At 38.3% G+C, this 19,075-nt stretch overlaps 2 protein-coding genes across 4 annotated transcripts in view; both read left to right on the top strand.

Annotated features, from left to right (window-relative positions):
- The window catches only part of WASF3 (WASP family member 3), a 70,680-nt gene extending 59,845 nt beyond the window's left edge, over nt 1–10,835 (top strand). For 2 of the 3 annotated variants that reach the window (XM_069882999.1, XM_069882988.1), the window contains 4 exons: nt 4,242–4,417; nt 7,321–7,587; nt 9,186–9,556; nt 10,269–10,835. In XM_069882999.1, the coding sequence (XP_069739100.1) occupies nt 4,242–4,417; nt 7,321–7,587; nt 9,186–9,556; nt 10,269–10,426 (972 nt within the window). In that variant the 3' untranslated portion in view covers nt 10,427–10,835. Of the gene's footprint in view, nt 1–4,241; nt 4,418–6,296; nt 6,464–7,320; nt 7,588–9,185; nt 9,557–10,268 lie in introns of all 3 variants that reach the window. The other variant, XM_069883004.1, reaches the window with a different exon arrangement.
- Nucleotides 1–19,075, top strand: part of RASL11A (RAS like family 11 member A) — a 427,718-nt gene that overhangs the window by 190,405 nt on the left and 218,238 nt on the right. The window lies entirely within an intron of this gene.

Raw genomic sequence — 19,075 nt, 5'->3', positions numbered from 1 at the left:
ATTCTGCTTTTGTAAGTTCTATTAGTTTCTTGCTCCTGTTGCTGGAGAAAGCTTCGACTGCAACATTTTTGAACAAAACATAACTTGTTTTTAACTAAAACATTTATTGAATTAGTGATTTTAAAAGTTCTGGAAGAAATAAATTTGGCCTTCCTGTTAGAAGTATGATTCAAAAATATTTTCTGTTTGGATAGATATCTCTATATCGAAATACTAAATAGAGCTAAAAAAAAGAGTAAATATTTTCAGTAAGAGTTACTGTCTAAAGCAAAGTATTGGAAAATGCTCATTTGGTTATTTCTGTACTTGTATAGAAATGTATACGCAAGGTTATCATCCTACGCTCTTCTCAGTATAAGTCACAGAGCTGATTAAAAGCCCAGAAATAATTAAAACAGCTTTCATTCTCTAGTTTAGTTTTGGGTTTTTTTTAGCTTTCATTCTTATTGTGAAAAATATATAGGGATAATTGAACCTTTGAGGTTTTTGATCTCCCACCTTTTCTCCTTCAAATTTAGATCTTTTCGCTAGTGAGAGGGACAAAAAGAAACTATTGGCTGCTAATTTTGTCATTCTGATTTTAAATTGAAAAGGAAAACCACAAAAGCTTAAACAGAATATTGCTTGAATTTTTTTTTATAGCTTTAGAGTGATTTTTACAAAACCACTTACATATAACTTGCTTTTAGATGTATTTTAGGTAACACATCTCACTTATTTTCATCCATGGTATATTTTTTATGATTTAAATTCTTATTGCTGTCTACAAAGTAGATGTAAAACATGCTCAATTCAAATAATGTAGGATTATAGTCATGCATCACAGAAAATACCCCTTGATAAATGCTACCTGAAGTGCTATTTGATCTGATTAAATATATAGCAAGACCAACTGAGAAGAAAGCGGCATAGATTTGTTTGCATGGGTAGGTGTCAATGTGACAGGGAGAGATCTGGCTTTTTAACTTTCCAGAAACTGGTGTGCAAATGAGGTCTGTGTGATCTGGAGCCTTTAAAGAGCTGGAGGGTCTGGGTGGGTTGTCTCACAGGCACCGTTCTGTTCCACAGGTTCCTCAAGACTGTCATTTGCTTTTGTTCTTGTCCTCACAATAGCAGTGACCAGGGATGAATCCAGAGCATCTATTGACAATTTTGTGGCTGAAATTGTATTTTGAATCTACTGAGAGAGAATTCCTTAGACAATTTATACTCTACAGAAGCACAAAATATGAAGGTTGTTAAGAAACTGTGCAGGTGGAATAGATGTTTATTGTTTAGCAAATTATGAACTCTACATCCAGATGCATTCCTGCTTAGCCGGCCAAATATAGCTGGTTTTTAGCTTCATTTTTCCAGGTGGTCAGTGAAGCCTGAGAGTATTCCTTGCACCAGAGAAGCACTTTTCCAATATTATTTTGGTCATTTGCCTTAAATGCTCTAGCTGTTGCAGCAGCAGAAGGTTTATGAGGAATTTGATTTTCCTGCTTTCAACTATCATGCTTATTTACTCTTTCTGTAGTCAATTTAAATTTTTTTGAAATTTAACACAGGCTTTCTCTGGTTTGGCTCTTTCAGGTCAAGTGTTTTTTCAAAAGAAAACTGTAATGTTAATTCTTTAAGTTTAAAATCTGTGGTGTAGTCTGTTTATTTTTTGCTGTCAAGCTTTCAGTAGATCAGTGCCTAAGAGTTCAGTGCAGTTAGTTTGAGATTTGTATATATAAGTAATCTGAACTGAGTGGCCTGGGTAGACTGGTTGTTAACTGTTGGTTAACCAAAGGAAAGTTGCTCTACTTTCTTTTTAATTGTTCCGTAATTTTTCTGAGGAAAGATTAATTAGTGAAATAAGTACAAGTCTTTAAATTTGGAGGGTTTGTATTTAAAAAATCATTCTCAATGACTTGTGATTGATTGGTACTTGTAAATTTGTGAAGTCGGGAAAATAGGCTCACACTTCCAGTTATTTGAAAGTATTGTGAATACTTACTGAAGCTGCTTTGTTACTAGCTCTTATTCTTCATTAAGACTCTTGAAATATCATTTGCTAACTCTTCATGCAAATATCAAAACTAACTTAATCCTATTTGAGGGCTGTAATGTTTGTTGTGTTTGCTGAAATCCCTTCCTGCCAACAGCTGAGTGATATACCTGTTTCCTAGCTTAACCTACAGCATCTGCTTGTCTGCTACAGCTTCTGTTACATTTGGTTAAATGAAGTAATTCTTCTTAATATTGCTTAACTTTCTTAAGAAATACTTCTGACTGTAGTTATTTTTAAAGGCTTCAGCTGCTCCAGAACTCAGTTTTCATTGTCAGACCTATCACTGTTGTTTGTCAAAGTAGTGAGGTATATGTAGTTAGAGGTATATACAGTTTTGTCAACTGCTGGTAATTAGCCTACCCCACTGCTTTGGGAGAAATTTAAATGTTTTGGAGATGTGTTTGCATAATAACTAATAAAAAAATCAGTACCACAAAGGTTTAGTATTGTTTGAGTAAAAAGAGCTCTAGCGTATTTCCTTTGGCACACTTAGATATGCAAAACTAAGCTTTCTGTTTATTTTATGTTTATTTATACATGTGTATGTATTTACCTTTTCAATAAAAAAGTGATCTCTAAAACCAAACTTTCAAATAGGTCATTATATGTAAGCAGTCGTGTAAGCACTCCTGATCGTGCAGGAATTGTATCAAAATTATTATTTTCTGAGGAGCGTTTTACATTGGTCAAAAAGCAGATATTTACTTTATCTAGAAGCTTGTATGAAATACATAGTTGTGATCCTTAGAGGATCCTGCTGCTGCTCTGTGAGAAGAAAACACTAAAGCTTATTTTCAGTTAAACAAAAGACTTACTTGTACTTTCCTCTCAAATTTAGCATGATTTAATAATGAGATCTTAAAAAATGAACCAGGATGAAAGTCACAAACTAAACCACAAAATTTTTGGAGAAATCAAATGAAAATGCTTTTAACAATTATTTACTTGACCATGGTGATTAGTAAAACTATATATACTTAAAATAAAGCATGACCAAGTCAGCTCTCTTTGGCTCCAGTTTTCGTATTAGGAAATTTTGATGTGAAGAAGTGGTATTAAAGGAGAAGGGAAAATCTTGTGTAACCTGGATTAAAAAAAAAGGTGGGATTCTAAAGGTCTGGGGAGGAAAAATATTTTATAAGAACTAAGAACCAAAGTGATGATCTTGATTTAACATGAATCGCATCAAAAATCTGCTCAGTGCAGGGGCCAGGAATAAGCAAGTGTTGTTGGAACTAAAAAGGCTTTTCTTTGTAATTCTTAACGTTAGCAGATACAGATCAGCATGTCCATTGTATGGAACAAACAAGAGATCCAAACCAAAAGCAAGCAAGCCATTTGGTAGATTTTTACTTTTTTTCATTTGCCTATTACAAATACTTAATTTCAGAATTTGCTCTGTGCTGTTTAACAGTTTGAGTAAAACAACTATGCTTATCTGTGATGTACATCTTTTTCTTTTCTGTGAGGCTGGCTTTCTAACCATTATCCCTTATGTGAGTGATAAAAACTGGCGTTGATTTGGCCTGAAATTATATGGAAATTTAAAAAACCTGAACTGATTGATTTATCATGAAGCTATCAAGCTGTAAAAGTGGCCTGAATATTACTGGCATATAAAGTAATTGGAAAAAATGCCGAGGAAAAACTAGGAGGAATTGTGGTAGTTAGTCAGCTCGAAGGAGGGAAAGGAAGTCAAAACAAAATAACAGATTTTGCATAGACTGTGAAATAGGAAGATGTTTCTGATTTTTCCATACTTCAGGGCCTCTGGTGGTTGTGGCCCTAACAAATAACCAAAACAACTCTGAGCATATTTAACAGATTCCCATAAGATCCATTTGCAGAAGGAAGTTACAAGTGCTTCAGGATGGCCTAAATTAAATGACATACTATGCTAGAAGAAGTTAAAATTTCTGGCTTTTGGAATCGGACAAATTTCTATCTGTATTGAGAAAAACAGTAGGTCGATATCACACCAGCATGTGCGTCCACCAGAAGGACAAAGCAGCAGTCTCGCTACTGAGGAGATTCGTAGCTTAAGGAGATACTCTCATTTTCTGTGCAGAGAAATTTTATGAAGATTTGGCTTCATCTGTAAATCTAGTCTTATTTCTATGCAATCTAACTACATTTTAACCAGCTTTTTTCCTTTCCTTTTTTTCTCTCTTTGCATGCTTTATTTCTTTTGTTTGAACATTAGGAGCAAAAGCGTATAGATGGCACCACCCGTGAGGTGAAAAAGGTTAGAAAAGCCAGGAACAGACGCCAGGAGTGGAATATGATGGCATATGACAAAGAGCTTAGACCTGACAACAGGTTGTCTCAAAGTGTGTACCATGGAGCATCTTCCGAGGGATCACTGTCCCCAGATACTAGGTCTGTTTACAGCAAAGCTGTTTGTTTTACCACAGTTATATGTTCAGAAACACTGAGTAGAACTAGGTGTTTTTACAGGCTGGGAATAGATAGAATGAACAAAACATATGATACATGTTTTGAAGTTCTTCTCAAAATCATTTTGAAACACACAGATTCTGTAATTAATGCATCTTTTTTCTTCCTCAGCTTCAGATGAGCATTTTGTAGTCATAATGTTATCCACTGTAGTGAAATAAGGGTTTGCTATATACTTTATAGTTGATCCTGAGTAGTTGTCACTACAAAAGCATTTAAATCCATCTCTACTAGATGTCAGTACCCCTTCATGTCTAGTTTGTAGCTTGTAATGCTGTCTGTAGCTTCATAAATATTCTTCTGTGATCAGGCATACTTTTGCCTCTGCTGGAACGCTTTAATGGGAGAACAGTTCAGCTTGATTGATGTTATATTTGTCTAAAAAACAAGCTACAAAACCGGCTGCAACATTATTGCTTGAAATGGCAAAAATCTCTGCTTAGAGAGACACAGCAGAATTCGTCTTTGTTGTCTGAGTGTCCCTTTGAGCTCAGTGGGAGTTACCTTCTCCTGGTGTGCATGGAATTCTGAGTTTGTTCAGTAAGCTGGTCTCGCTAGAGGATTTTCCCTAATTTTTTCTCTCTGTCATAGTTAATTGCTATCAGTAATGTTAGGAATGAATAATCTATTTGAGAAAGTATGTGACACTTTTAAACACACAATTTAAACACACACAGTGTTTTGTAAATTGTGGAATGGCTAGGTTGAGGAAGCAGCCACAACTCCAAAAGCATGGACTGATTGATACCTTTAGGCCACTGACTAGTGGAGATCGATTTAAAAAAAAGAAAAATCTGCTCAGCACTTCGTATTTGTAATGTTTTAGACTTTGTTAAGAGTGATTGTCTTGTAATTGAAACAAATAATAGAGAATTACTACTGCTGTTTCAATAATATATCTAGACCCCTTCTCTAAAATCCCTTAATCACTAAGTATTATTTTTTTTTTACAGTTTGTAGTGCAAAACATTGTCTCCTGTTTGTCAGTCTGTGAAGTGTCGTTAAGATTGCTTTCCATAAGTTGATTTGGTAAAATAACATTGGTGTTCATCTGTCAAGTGCAAGATGTGGATTTTTGCATCATCTCAGAGATTGTTGGTTTTTTTTCATGTGTTTTGAGTCTTTTTCTGGCCTTAACACATTGCTTCCAGGATTTCTGAGTTTAAGTGGTCATATTGAAGTGATTTGTTTTTGCATCCCAGCAATGTAAATGTGTATTTTACTGCAAATAACCATAATACTTGTGACTTGTAGGATTTTTAAGCAGAAATTGCAGTAGGCATCACCATGTTGGATCTAGGTGTTGTGGTAAGACAGGTAGCTTGTACTTCTAGAAGCCTTTCAAATTTTATAGTGTTTGGAAAACTTTAGATTACAGTGAATAAATATCAGTGATTGAATCCTGAAGTCTGTGTTTTACATGCATTAAAGGTTTATTTCATGAGTGGCAGTGAGGTGGAGAGAAGGCTTCTTATTTTTTTATGTTGTGGTAGTCTTAGGTACAGGAACTGAGCTATAAAAAAGCCCCATACCAATAGAAATGAGTACTGTTTTCAGAGATGGTTTTATGCAGACAGCTACTACATGAGCAGTGTTTCATTAACAGTGTTATATGACCATATTTTATAGCCAAAGAAGTGTGTTTGGCTGTATGATGATTCTTTTTAATGCTACAGTTAAAAAATGAAAGCTCATGTTTCTTCTCATTTGCTGTTTGTAAGACTTGTGCGTTAAACATTGACATCCACATGTCCAGGCTGTGGCAATTTACAATGTATTTGTTACACTTATTGTACTTTAGAGGGAGAAACACAAGCTGAATCCAAACAGAAACCAGCAAATTAATGTGAGAAAAGTAAGGACAAGAAAAGAAGAGTGGGAGAGAAGGAAAATGGGCATTGAGTTCATGAGTGACGCAAAGAAAATGGAACAGGCAGGAAGCATGAAAGAGGACAAAATGCCCAAAGGGTTTGTCATTTTGTTTTACTCAAAGCCCTGGCTTTTTGTTGCTTGCCTTGCTTCCAGTCTTACAGATAAGTGCATCAGTTTACTGTGTCCACTAAAAGCCAGTCTGTGTGATTGTTCATTACTAAAACAACTATTTGCAGTAATCGGATGAAGAGATCCTTTTGCTCCCTCTCTTGGGCTTATTTGACAAAGCATTCTAGACTTTGTATCTTTATGAACTCTCTGCTCAACTAATATTTACATTTCTCAGTTTCTCTAAGCCTTTCCAGCAAAATTAATTGCGCAAATACAATAAAAAGCATTTTCTAACTTTTTAAGTTGGTTTTCTCTGCTTTGGTAAAATACATTCTTCTGCATAATTTTGAGTGCTTGCAGTATTGCTTTCCTCTTCCCGCTGCCGTTGTTAACTTAAGGCAGGCCTGATAAGTATTATGATCCATCAATGGACTGTCAAAATCATTGTCAAAAGCAATATGCCTCCTTATGGCTACTACAAAACTTTAAAATCTGGAGAAAGGTCTGAAATTTTTTTGCCATTTTTGAAGTCTGCATTATAGGAAGACATTCTGCATGCAGCTGTCATGCTGAAATATTGAAAACATTTGGTTTTGTCCTTATATGCGGCCTTGTCAGATTAATTTCAAGTTGTGTTAAGCTGAATCATGTATTTTCTTGCATTTGTTCTTGTGCTTTCTGTGGACTTAGAAGGGAATGGCGCTTGGTGATAATCGGGGTGTCCTGTTGCAAGATAAATAATTCTGATTGCATTCTTTTTAGCTTTTCTTATGAGCTAGTTAGATAATAACATGTTATTCTCACATAATCTGTTCTTCTGCATCCATTTACTTTAATTTTAGGTCCCATGCATCTGATGTTACAGATTATTCTTATCCTGCTACTCCGAATCATTCCCTCCATCAGCAGATAGCAATGCCATCATATGGAACAGGAGATGGTCCACAGTACATGGCGGCATCCCAAAGCCATGAGCATGAATACAGACCACCTTCCACCACTGTACGACATGCTACTTTAAACAGACCTCAGCAACCACCTCCACCACCACCCCAGCCTTCAGATGGCCAACATAGCTCAGTACCACCTATGGTACCAGCAGAATATGGGTAAAAATCCTGATTTATTCCAGTGGATTACTGACAAAACTAGAGGGATGCATGATTTTCATAACCATCATGACATACAAAATACCCCAAATGCATTACTTATCTCCCTGGGGAGGACAAAAAAAAAAATGGTATAATTTCCATGTGTGAACGGAATTTAATGACATGGTGAAGGCAGAAATAATGAACTGTTTTATTGCATATGGTGAAATCAATATGCTTGTAAAATATTAAGGACTTTTAATATAGTATTATGAAAGGGATAATTTTCTTTTAAAGTGAAAGATAGTTACAGTATAATTTGAGTAATATTTTAAGTTTCAGGAAAGGTGCAGAAAATGTATCCTTGAGTGTGATTAATGTGGCAGTCTCTCGCATCCCTGAAGTGACTTATGAAAGAATTGGAAGGGATCTCCTCAGACACAGAATCGAGTTCCTTACTGCCACACTTAACTTCTTAATTCAAAATATGGATTTATCAGACTCCTGTGTAGCTATTTTACCTGGATGCATTCATCAGGAAGGCTTGCTTCAGAGTACTGACTCCAATAGCAAGAAAAACCTGCTTTCTAACCAGTTTGTACCCATTTGTTCTTTTGCTTAAATAGCTTAAACTTTCAAGTTGCAACCCCAGGGAAGTTGTGGTCATTCTTGCCTGTGTTGTTTTAAACTAAGCAAGCCAGAGTTTTTTAGCCTCACTTGATGCATCCTGGGGTAGCATTTGCCTGGTTCATGACTGTATCATGCTGTAGATGACTCAGTGGTTGACTGCTCCAGCCTGCATTTTCTCTGTTATTTCCAATTTATAACAGAAATGCTTCTGCTTAGTCCCCAGGTCCCTGAAAATTGCCAGTGTATCACAGCTGTCATACATTGATGCGTATGACTGAACGTCATAAGTAACTTCCCTTTTACTTGTGACTCTTATATCTAGTTCCTTACCTACATCATAACTCTTATATTAGTTCCCATTTTTTCTGCTTAAGAAGTCTTCTAATGACATTCTAACAAAGTAATTTGCTCCTCCTTGTTCCTCCACTTTAAGTATCAATCAAATGTATCAATTTAAATAATATTTGAATTGATAAACTTGACTAAAGAAGCACATGAGATGCATGATGTACCTTTGGGTAAATCTTCCCATTCATGCTTTCCATTGTCCTCCATGCTTATCTTTTTTTATTATCTCTTCATATTTGTTCTAACGCTTGGTCTTCTATGGTAATGATATGTGTAGTCTGCAGTTTTCTTGGTCCCCCCTTCATCATAGGCACTGTGCTTCATATTCTCATCTGGTAGATGCTCACTAACAAATATAGCTTTACACTTAACTAGGCAGGAGCATTAAGATAAAAACCTCACTCTGTGGAGTGCTGAAAGAACACTGCCTGTAACTTTGTCATCTACCTTAAATCTCAATATATTAGCAGTATTTGACAATACATTTGCCTATAGTCAATTGCGTATTTAACTCAACAGTTTAAATTCCTTTTGATTTTTTTGTTTTAGCTGAGGTCGGATGAGAGCAGCTTAAGGCGTGATGATTCTGTAAATCCTAACTTTTAGTGCATTAAATGTTTTTGCTCTGTTTTATATAGGATGCTTCCAGCTCAGATGGTGGATTATTACCATCCTACCGGTCCGCCCCCTCCACCTCCTCCCCCTATGATTCCTTCAGCACAAACTGCATTTGTTAGTCCCCTTCAGCTTCCTGTGCCACCTTCCCATTCTGGACTGGTGACTAGCTCTGCATATGCAGCTACTCATCCTCCTCCTTCTAGTGGGCTTGTTGTCACCACTCCTCCTCCGCCTGGCCCACCTCCACCTCCTCCAGGCCCTCCTGCTACAGGTTCTTCCCTCTCTTCCTCCCCAATGCATCCTTCTCCAGCTACGGAGGCAAAACGTCATGAACCTGCACAGCCGCCAATAAGTGATGCACGGAGTGATCTTCTCGCTGCCATTCGAATGGGTAAGTGGACACTATTTTTTATCTATTTCTTATTTTTTCAATGAAAACACCGTGTTTTCAAACGATCTGAGCTTGTGGCTTCTGCTGCCAGCTGGGCAGTGTCACTAAGAGACTAGTTTTAACCACAGGTACCACACACCTATTCTAATGTTTGTCACCCTGACTTTGGATTTTTTTCTAATGCCTGAAGACGGGCAGCTTTGTCAAACATGCTCTAGTCTTTGTGTGGACATCAAATGAAAACAATAATTGTGTGCTCATTATGGAAGTGAGTCAGTAGACGTACATGCATGCTTGTTTCTGTCCAGAATTGAGTTGCCCAATGCCAGGCTTCAGCCCACTGATTTTTAATTAGTGACTTAATGGCTGTTCCCCTCTTTGCTTACAAGATGGAGATATAGGTCTGATGATGTTTCCAAATGTAACTATGAAAACCATCATCTTCAGATCAAAAGGACTTGTGCAGTTGTGAATATTTAATCACATCGTTGGCAGTTTTAGAAATCCAGAAATATACAGCCTCTGAGAATGGATTCCAGTCTAGCTTTTTTGTCTTTCTCTCTTCTTGACTCAGGGAAACTCAATGGTTTCTTTTTGGTTTTTTCCCTTCTTCCTGAATTTAGTGTTAGAATACAAAAACCTCACCAATAATAAAATGAAGTTTAAAATCTCTTGTTCAGAAAACTTTGTCTGAGAGTGATTATCTCTACAGGAATTCAGCTGAAAAAGGTGCAGGAGCAACGTGAGCAAGAAGCAAAGCGAGAGCCTGTTGGAAATGATGTGGCAACCATCCTTTCAAGACGCATTGCCGTGGAATACAGCGATTCTGATGATGATTCAGAGTTTGATGAGAACGATTGGTCAGATTGAACCTAGTCCAAGCCCAGTGACAAGTTCATGAAATCCTTGTCTTCTGTGATTGCTCTTGTAGCAAGGTGTGAAGCAGGGCACGGACGTGTATGAAGGCTAGTGATTGAAGTGCTAAAATCAAATTGCTATAACTCAGAATGGTGTAGCTTAACAACTCTGGTAATAATGATGTGATTATGCTTATGCAGATCAGAAACTTGTCTTACTTTCAGTATTTACTGCGTAATACTTAAGTGCCACTAAATGTAGCAAATCATGCGCTGTGTGCAAAATATGCTGCAGTTGTTGCACTGTTACAGAACCAGCATTTTATTTTACTTTCCTGATCTCGAAGGGATGAAATATATTTTTTGACCTTACATGTTTATTCTTTTGATTATGTAAGCAACCTTTGGTACTTGTGAATTGAACCGTGGTCTGGTTGTTAGCCGTTGAGGGCAATTAGCTGTATAACGGAGTAAAATGTTGAGTTCCATAAAGCTAACTTTTAGCTTTTTTATTAGTTACTGATTATGTCCACCTTAGTCTATTTTTAATCATTTCTGGGCTTAGGTGGTTTTTTTTTGCATACAGAGTTGATTTTATATAATCTTCCTTTTTATCTTAAAAATGTAGCAGATAATGAAATGTATGCTTTGAAGAATGAACACACATGATCCAAAATAAACATTTTGCAGGCAGAGTGAATAAATTTGTAACACTGCCAGTTCTAGGTTGCTGGCTGCTTGTTGGGTAGGGCATCAGGGCGTCTCAGGTAGGTAGGCAGCAGATGCAGGTCCCTGTTAAAAATGTAAGTTAAAATACCTGTAGAGCTTTTCAGTTTTGCGATACAGATCAGCTAGAAGCAAAGACTTCAGGGTAGACCTGATTGAAGCCATATGGAGAAATGGTACTTATTCTGTTATTACCGACAATGGGAACTATTGTCAGTCCAGATCTAGCAATCAGGTACACTTCAAAAGTATTAAACTTGGTCTTTATGCCTGTAGATATAAATGTTTGTAAATAAGTTTTGTTGTTGTTGTTGATTTGTATGTGTAGATAGTTTTCTGTTTCCTATAGCACGTTTACTCAAAACTACTATTACTTTGAATGTATTTCTTTCCCAGTACACCCCGCTGATAAAACAGTTTTAATGGCTGTTTAGGTACCATGCCATGTATGTACACTTCTTTCCTTCTTCCCTAGGAACAGTTGCTGCCATGGTCTCTTTGTTTTGTTAAATGATAATTCCTTTTTCTTTTACTCAGTACGGTATTAACATGTCTTTTTGGTTGATTTTCTCTTCTGGACTGAGTCAAGCTGCTGCTTGGCCTAATGAGGTTTTTAAAACTGTATTCATAGTAAAGGAAGAATTCTTTCCTCACCAGATTGTAATTTTAATCTTTGTAACTGAAGTCTGTGTAATTCCAGGTCTAACATTTGGTAAAGCTCCTTTGTTCTGTGAGGCCCTGTCTGTTCTCAAAAACAAAGTATGTAAAATAAAAGGAGAAATGGAAGATAATTATCTAACTTGTGTTTACACAATTAACAGTTTTAATCCTGAGAGTGTAAGAGTCTAACATGTTGTTTGCACGCAAACTGATGGCTACTTCATTGCTATTTATTCTGCCTATGATTTTCCAGTCTGTGCTGGCTGTTTTTACAGTAGGGCGGTAATGCATTGCCTCAGTGTTGGTGTTAAAATTTATCACACAAATTAGGACCAATGTCTGTGTAAGGCCAAGCAACTACAGCACTTGTTAATTGATGGCAGCTGAATGTATTCATCTGTTTCAGCTGGAAATGGTTTTGTCTTTACCTTAAAATTCAGAGGTGAAGTCTGCTTTATTGTGTGTCCTGCAGCCTGAGGTCTGTGTTCGCTGCTGAGGACAGGGTTTAGACCTTGATGGTGGTTTTCATCAAAGTTTGAGAGGTGGTTTGTTCTGATCATCACAGTGCTCTTGCACAGTGGCTTGCAAAATGATTCTGTGGATGGGTAGGCTAAAAGTGCAACTGGGACCCTGTCTAGGAGGAGAGGGGGTTCTCCATGTTCTTTTAATACTTACTGGAATTAAATATCTTGGCAGAACATTCTTTCCAATCTACTGAAATCGGATAGGTCAGAAGATATATTTTATGATCACAGAAGTTGGGTGTGTCTGAAATTTTGTAATTGATGTTAATTTTAAATAATAAACGTTAAACAGGCAATCAGTTGTGACCAGTTCAGATAGTGTAGATTTCTCAGTCACAATAGCCAACCTGTTTTCCTGAAGCTCCAATGTTGTCATATTCCTTTTGGTATTTTATTAATAAAATGTGAATTGAGTTTAGTGATGTAAACTAACCATATTCTAGGCTGTTTTTATTGGTTTTATCATACTTTGGGTTGTGAATAAGTAACAAATCTGAATAAAACCTCACTTTTGAGCCTGTCTCTCTTTCCTTAGATTAGTAATATTTTGCTATTAATCTTTATCCCTTATCATTAAATAATGGAAATGAAAATGTAAGCCTTCCAACTGCTCTCTGTGATTCCTGGAACCATGATGTTATGGGGATAAAGGCTGGACTCCACAAAACCAAACCCCTTTAAGGTACTGCTTCTTTTCCTGATATATATACTTAGTTGTTCTTTTGCACCTTGAATCAACCTCCACGCTGAAGTTCTTGGCTCATGTTAAAATGGGTATTAATTTCCTTATAGGTAGCTTTAATTTTTTTTTCTGTTAAATGTATTAAACACCAGCTTTGCTCCAAGAAAAAGTAGGGCAGAATGTGTGACTAGTATTTACAAGCCCCCTCCCCCACTTTTATTAAGAGTCTTTGTAGATATGTAGGTTGATGACACCAAGAACAATGCAAATCCAGGTCTGCTTAATACAGACGTATCTGTTTGATTTACAGTTAGGTGTCTCTATTACACAATTGGTTTGTGTCATTCTCTCCAGTACGATATTGTGTAATAGAGGAGCCTAACCGTAAGCTAAACAGGTTTATGTATCTTAGACTTGGTTATTCCCTGGGAAACTGAATTTGTCTTTAATCTCTTTGGCTGAAAATTCCAGTACCTGTGGTTGGTGTTTAGGTAATTTAGAGTAAAGACAGCAATTCTACATAGAAGCTGAATACGTGAGCTTGCAGTGTCTCTCTCAGTAAGGTGTTTTTAACTGCTCATTTATCAGTTGGAGTTAGGATTGACAATCCCTTAGCCTCTGCAGTTTTTATGGTTGTCTTTTGAAAGTAAAAAAATATTTCCATGTCACAAAAACCCATCTGATGTCAGTTTAAGTATTTCAGATTTCTCTGTGCTTCATTAAAAAGAAAACCTTTGCTGTGAGAGGTGCATGCTATCCAGAATAGGCTCAGAACTGAGTGTGTTTGTGGTATGCAAGTGGAGCTGGGAAGAAGGGGAATAATTCTTTGGGAAATCAGTTCTTGGGATGTATTTTGCAGGTATTTTGTCTCTCATGTGCCAGGCTTCGTTTGAATAATAAGGGGGGTTCCCTTCCACTTGAAACAATGCACATAAGGGTGACTTCTAAAAATGTTTAAAAACCTCATTGTTAACTGAGCTGAGGATAAATCTGATGATAATGAAAATTTCATTAGAATCTTGTGGCTGAAAGCTGAAGTTGGATGAATCCAGTCTTGAGCTGAAGTACTAATTCCTAGCAGTGGTGTAAAATATTAGAACTGCTTCTCCAAAGATGACTTTGATAGTGATTTTTTTTTTTTTTCCTTTTTAAGGTGGCATTACCCTTTTCCCTCCAGCCTGCTGTAGTCTGCTTTGGGGAAGGTTTCCTGCCCTGTGAGGGGCAGCCAGCCTGAGCTGTTAATTCTGAGTCTGAGCTGGAGGTGTTCTTGATACCAGTATGTGTGTGCATACGTGCACACGGACAGAAGAGGCAGCTCTAGTTATGTACTTAAGTGTTGTCAGTGTGTTCAGTGCTGTACAGGGAATGGCAACAAATGAAGAACTCTGAAGTTTCCACACTTCCTTTTAAAGTCCAAAGGAACCAGGAAAGTTGTTCAGAGATAAGCTTGAGTCACTCCCATGTATTTTGTGGCAGATGCCAGGGCTGGAGGGATTCTAGCAAAGGACTGTACATTTCCAATCAACCATTGTCTTCCATTAGAGGTGATTAGAAAGACTGGGAATACTGAAAAAAGTCCTTTGGTACCGAACAGGGAGAAGGAATTTCGTATTTTGCATTCTGTAGTAATAGGTGGAGGAAAAGGGTGGGTTCTGTGTGCTGTCAAATATCTGTAGGCTGTTCTGGAGAATTGTGTTTTCCTCTGTGGCTGATGTAGATGCGTGCTTCTGCGTGTGGAAAGCAGTCTTGTAAGTTTGGGCTGGGCTTTTCTCTCAGCTGTATAAGAAAGTAAGTAGCTCTTAACAGATTCTTAGCTAAATATAGTTGTCTTCGGAGATTAATCCTTACTGCTGCAGATAGAGAAGTTCTTATGTGATTAGCTGGTGCAGAGAGTACTTCTGCACTTCTCTCCTTGTGAGGGGTTATGTGCAGAGCGCTGTGGAGATTAGAGTTGAAGGTAACTGTTTCTGAGATGTCTCAACAGCTTGGCTTGGATGGTGTTGTCTTTCTGAGTCACTCACCTGCTGTCATGCCACATGAAAACTAGCTGCTGCACTCGGCAATCACTCACGTTGCCAGTGCATTGTAGTGCATTTGAAAGAACAGAGGACTGAGAATCAGAGTGTGTTACCCTGATACAGGTTAATATCAGGCAGTCTGTCCCATCTGTCTTTGAGAGGAACCCTCAGCAGGAGTCCTGCCAATGTTACTGAGGGAGATGATAGAACTTGCCTGTTTTCTCAGTTTTCTGAGTAATCCTTCTGTTAATGTTCTACTTCTTTAGCAAGTTTAACTTTCTAGTCCCCTTACCCTTTCTCTGACTTGCTGAGTGGCCTGCGCCCACTGCTTGTCACCCTTTACAAACTGGGTGCAGTTCCCAGCTGATGTAAAAATGCCTTTACTCTTCTGAAGTCAACAGCCCAGTGCTGATTTTCACCTGCAATCTGTCCCACTTGAGTCTCTTCCTTCTGTTTGTTAATGGGGAGTTTGCATTCACTGTTCCCATTCACTGAATCAGCAGGACTTTTGGTTTGGTTGGTTGGCTCCGCTTTCTTTCCCTTGAATAGATTTCTGTTCTGTGGCTGTGCTGGTGGCAGTGGATGTTACAAGGGGTGCCATTTCTAGGTACAAGCCTTCCACCACAGAGGATGATGGTATCAGAAGGATCATTTTTCATCTTAGTGATGAATATTTCCAAAGTTACTGCTCATTCTGGCCATGTGTGAAACCTCACCTTAAATTCTCTTGGGGTGGTCTTTCATATTTGTGTGTGTTCATTTTCTCTGATCTGGTTTTGTGGTGGTTTCAGCCTCAGGTGTATTGGTGCCTTTGTCTATTCTGTCTAGGTTTCCTTCCTAATTCAGAATTCTTCCTAAAACGCTTTTTCCTTAGGGTGTCTTCACAGAGCTGGCTAAACTGCTTCCAATTACCATTATGTTGTGAATGTTATTTCCTTATTTGAGGAAGAAGGATTTAATTTTGTTTCATATTCCCAGGATGACTGCAGCAGTAACGCTTTCTTGACTGTCTGTGATAGCTTCCTCATAGACTTATTTCTGTTATTTCTGATGATGGCACATTTTCCTTTAACAGAGGTTGACAAGTTTTGCTTAATGTAATTAGTGAATTTTTCGTATTGCTGTGAAAATATCTCATGTAGGTGCATCAAAAAAATTATTCTGATTGTGACAAGAGAACGCTGAAGTATGTCATGCATGCAATGCTCTGTTTCAGTGAGTACACTGAAATACTGATATATATACCTGGATCTTGATTATATATGTTTATGAAAATGTCCGCGGTTCCTAGAGGCATTTGGAGTTTACTTTAAAATACAGGGATCCTGCTGGCTCATTGCTTCTCCTGGTAACCAGTCACGATTTGCCATAGCTATTGGAAACCACCATTGTGACACTTCAGAAATCTCCCTTAAAAGATGAACAAGGTAACTGCCTTGTACCTGACTGACTTCCATCAGACAAATGCTTATCTGAAAAAAAAAGTAGTTACCTCATTTTTTGTTCACCCTCTGTATTCTCATCAAACCCCCAGTGACTGTCAAGTCACTCTTTGCTTTTGAAATTATTTAAGAGCCGTCTTCATTCGTAAAGTTGGCATCGTCTGTCTAGGGTACTGAATTTAGGCCTAACACATGCTTTAAGTGAAAGACGCTTCATCCGTCTCCTGTGGTGCCCCTCCTGACCTATATTCCTTGCTGTGTTTCTAGAATTTATATGAATTATTTATATGGCTTGATAGATTTACTTCGTAACTTGCTGAAAGAGATAATAAATCCCGACTTTAGGGATTTTCAAGCCTATTTAAAATACACTAAATTGTGAGGCAGCTGCTAACAACCAGAATTATTTGAGGTACGAGATGTGGGAGTTGTCCAGCTGTAATGTTGCTTCTTAATGTGCTGCCAGAGAAAAAGCATTTAAGTACAGGATGCCTCACTTCAATGGGAAGAGTAACACCACAGATCTGTGGCAATTTTCTGTCTCATAAAGAGGAGTCAGAAAAAGAAATTTTTTTTTATTTTTTTTTTTTCTTTTTTAAGGACAGAGGTGGGGAAGAAGAAAGAGGCCAGGATTTTTCCTAGGCTAAACAAAAGGAGAAGATATTTCTGTGAATAATTGATGATACTTCTCTTTGCATGTGTTTTATTTTATCTCCATAGAGAAACACCCTCTGAATGCTGAGGCTAAGTTTTAACCTTCTCCGTGAAGATCACCTTATCTATTTTATTCTTTTCACCTTATCGGTTGCTGTATGTAATGAACTTTCTCTTCAATGCAGCCATCTGCCTGCTTCAGCCTTTATTTCCTTCACTGATCAGATGAGACATGAGAGTATAAATAGCACTGGAAGTGCTGCTGGCCTTGATACCTGATTAGGATAAATAGACTTAAGTTGCCATTTAAATAGTAAATGGGTCTTTTTAAAAATTAACAAATACAAGAATTATTAAAGGAGTTTAGTGAACTGGGAAAGTTTTCTGCTTAGAGAGCAAAGCATGAATATTCAGGGTGGTAGGATATTTAAGAAATAAGTAGGTAAAGCATGCTTCTAAAGCGCAGCTCTATTTTAGGGCTTCCAGGTGTGAGCTTTGCACAATGGTTGTGATTACCAGCCTGCTGCAGGTTTTGCTTCTCTCAGGGCAACAACCATTCATTGTCAGCAGTCTTTTTGAATGCTAACAGGGATCCCAGTGTTGTAGAAAGGATGTAGAAAAACTTGTTGGCTCAGGAAGCACGTGTGGAATGAAATGGCAAAGTAGTGGGATGGAAAGAGCAAAGCTTCTCTGTGACAAAAACAGAGGCCTTGGCAGGACAGGACTGAAGTTATCAGAGGCAAAATTTGTTAGCACAGAAGTTCAAGAAAATAACATAAAATGTTAAGGTTCTAGGTCTGGAGGTAGATGGCGTGGGGACTGTCTTACCTCATCAGCCTTGATGCCTCTTTTTCCTCTTGGTGCCCAACTAGAGAGGCAAAGGCAAGGAGAGTCCCTGGTAATCATAGAATCATAGAATATTTTGGGTCGGAAAGGACCTTGAAGATCATCTAGTTCTAACGCCCCTGCCATGGGCAGGGACATCCCACTAGATTAGGCTGTCCAGGGCCCCATCTAATCTGGCCTTGAACACCTCCAGGGATGGGGCAGCCACAACTTCCCTGGGCAACCTGTGCCAGTGCCTCACCACTCTTGTGGTGAAGAAACTCTTCTTCATGTCTAGTCTAAATTTGCCCCTCTCCAGTTTATACCCATTCCCCCTCGTCCTGTCTCTACAAGTCTTCGTGAACAATCCCTCCCCAGCTTTCTTTTAGCCCCTTTCAGGTACTGGAAGGTCTCTATAAGATCTCCTCAGAATCTTCTCTTCTCCAGGCTGAACAAGCCCAACTCTCTCAGCCTGTCCTCACACGGGAGATTCTCCAGCCCTCTGATCATCTTTGTACCCTCCTCTGGACCTGTTTCAACAGCTCCATGTCCTTCTTATGTTGGATGGATATTGTAATGTTACTTCCACTGGGATTGCCTGGGATTTATGGATGACAAGTCCTCTACTCAAACAGGTGGAACTGCAGCCTAACCAGCTGCTGTGTCACCTAGCTGGTCAGACCGTGTCCATGTTCCTCAGAAGCAGAACTCAGAGGGAGAGAGTCTGGAAACCAAAGCAGTGGGAGTTAGTCAGTATGTGCCAGGTTTCAGGAGTTCTACTTCATGGGAACGGAACAGCTGCAGCTGCAGTGAGAGCAGCTCCGGCTTAGCTGCGTCTGAGAGGAATGAGAATTCATGCGCGGCTCCATGACAGGAATTAAAGCACAGCAAGTGCCAACAGGCGATCTCCTTCGAAAGCGCTTCGGATCCAAACTAAAATACTGGTATGGACAGTGCCTAAGCGGTGGCCGTGATCTTTGTGTGGCTGCCAAACAGCTCTGTTTTCACAGCTTTTTACCCTTCCCCTTCCCACTTGGTTACTCCTGTCCACTACTGTTATCATACTTCACGTATTGCTGAGCTTGGTAGAGGCAGACACCTGTATCTTTGAGGTGCTGAATGTCTGGCAAA

Source organism: Phaenicophaeus curvirostris, chromosome 1, assembly GCF_032191515.1.
Source record: "Phaenicophaeus curvirostris isolate KB17595 chromosome 1, BPBGC_Pcur_1.0, whole genome shotgun sequence".
Classification (NCBI taxonomy): Eukaryota; Metazoa; Chordata; class Aves; order Cuculiformes; family Cuculidae; genus Phaenicophaeus; species Phaenicophaeus curvirostris.
Note: the sequence above shows the minus strand (reverse complement) of the source record. Positions and strands in the feature narration are given on the sequence as shown.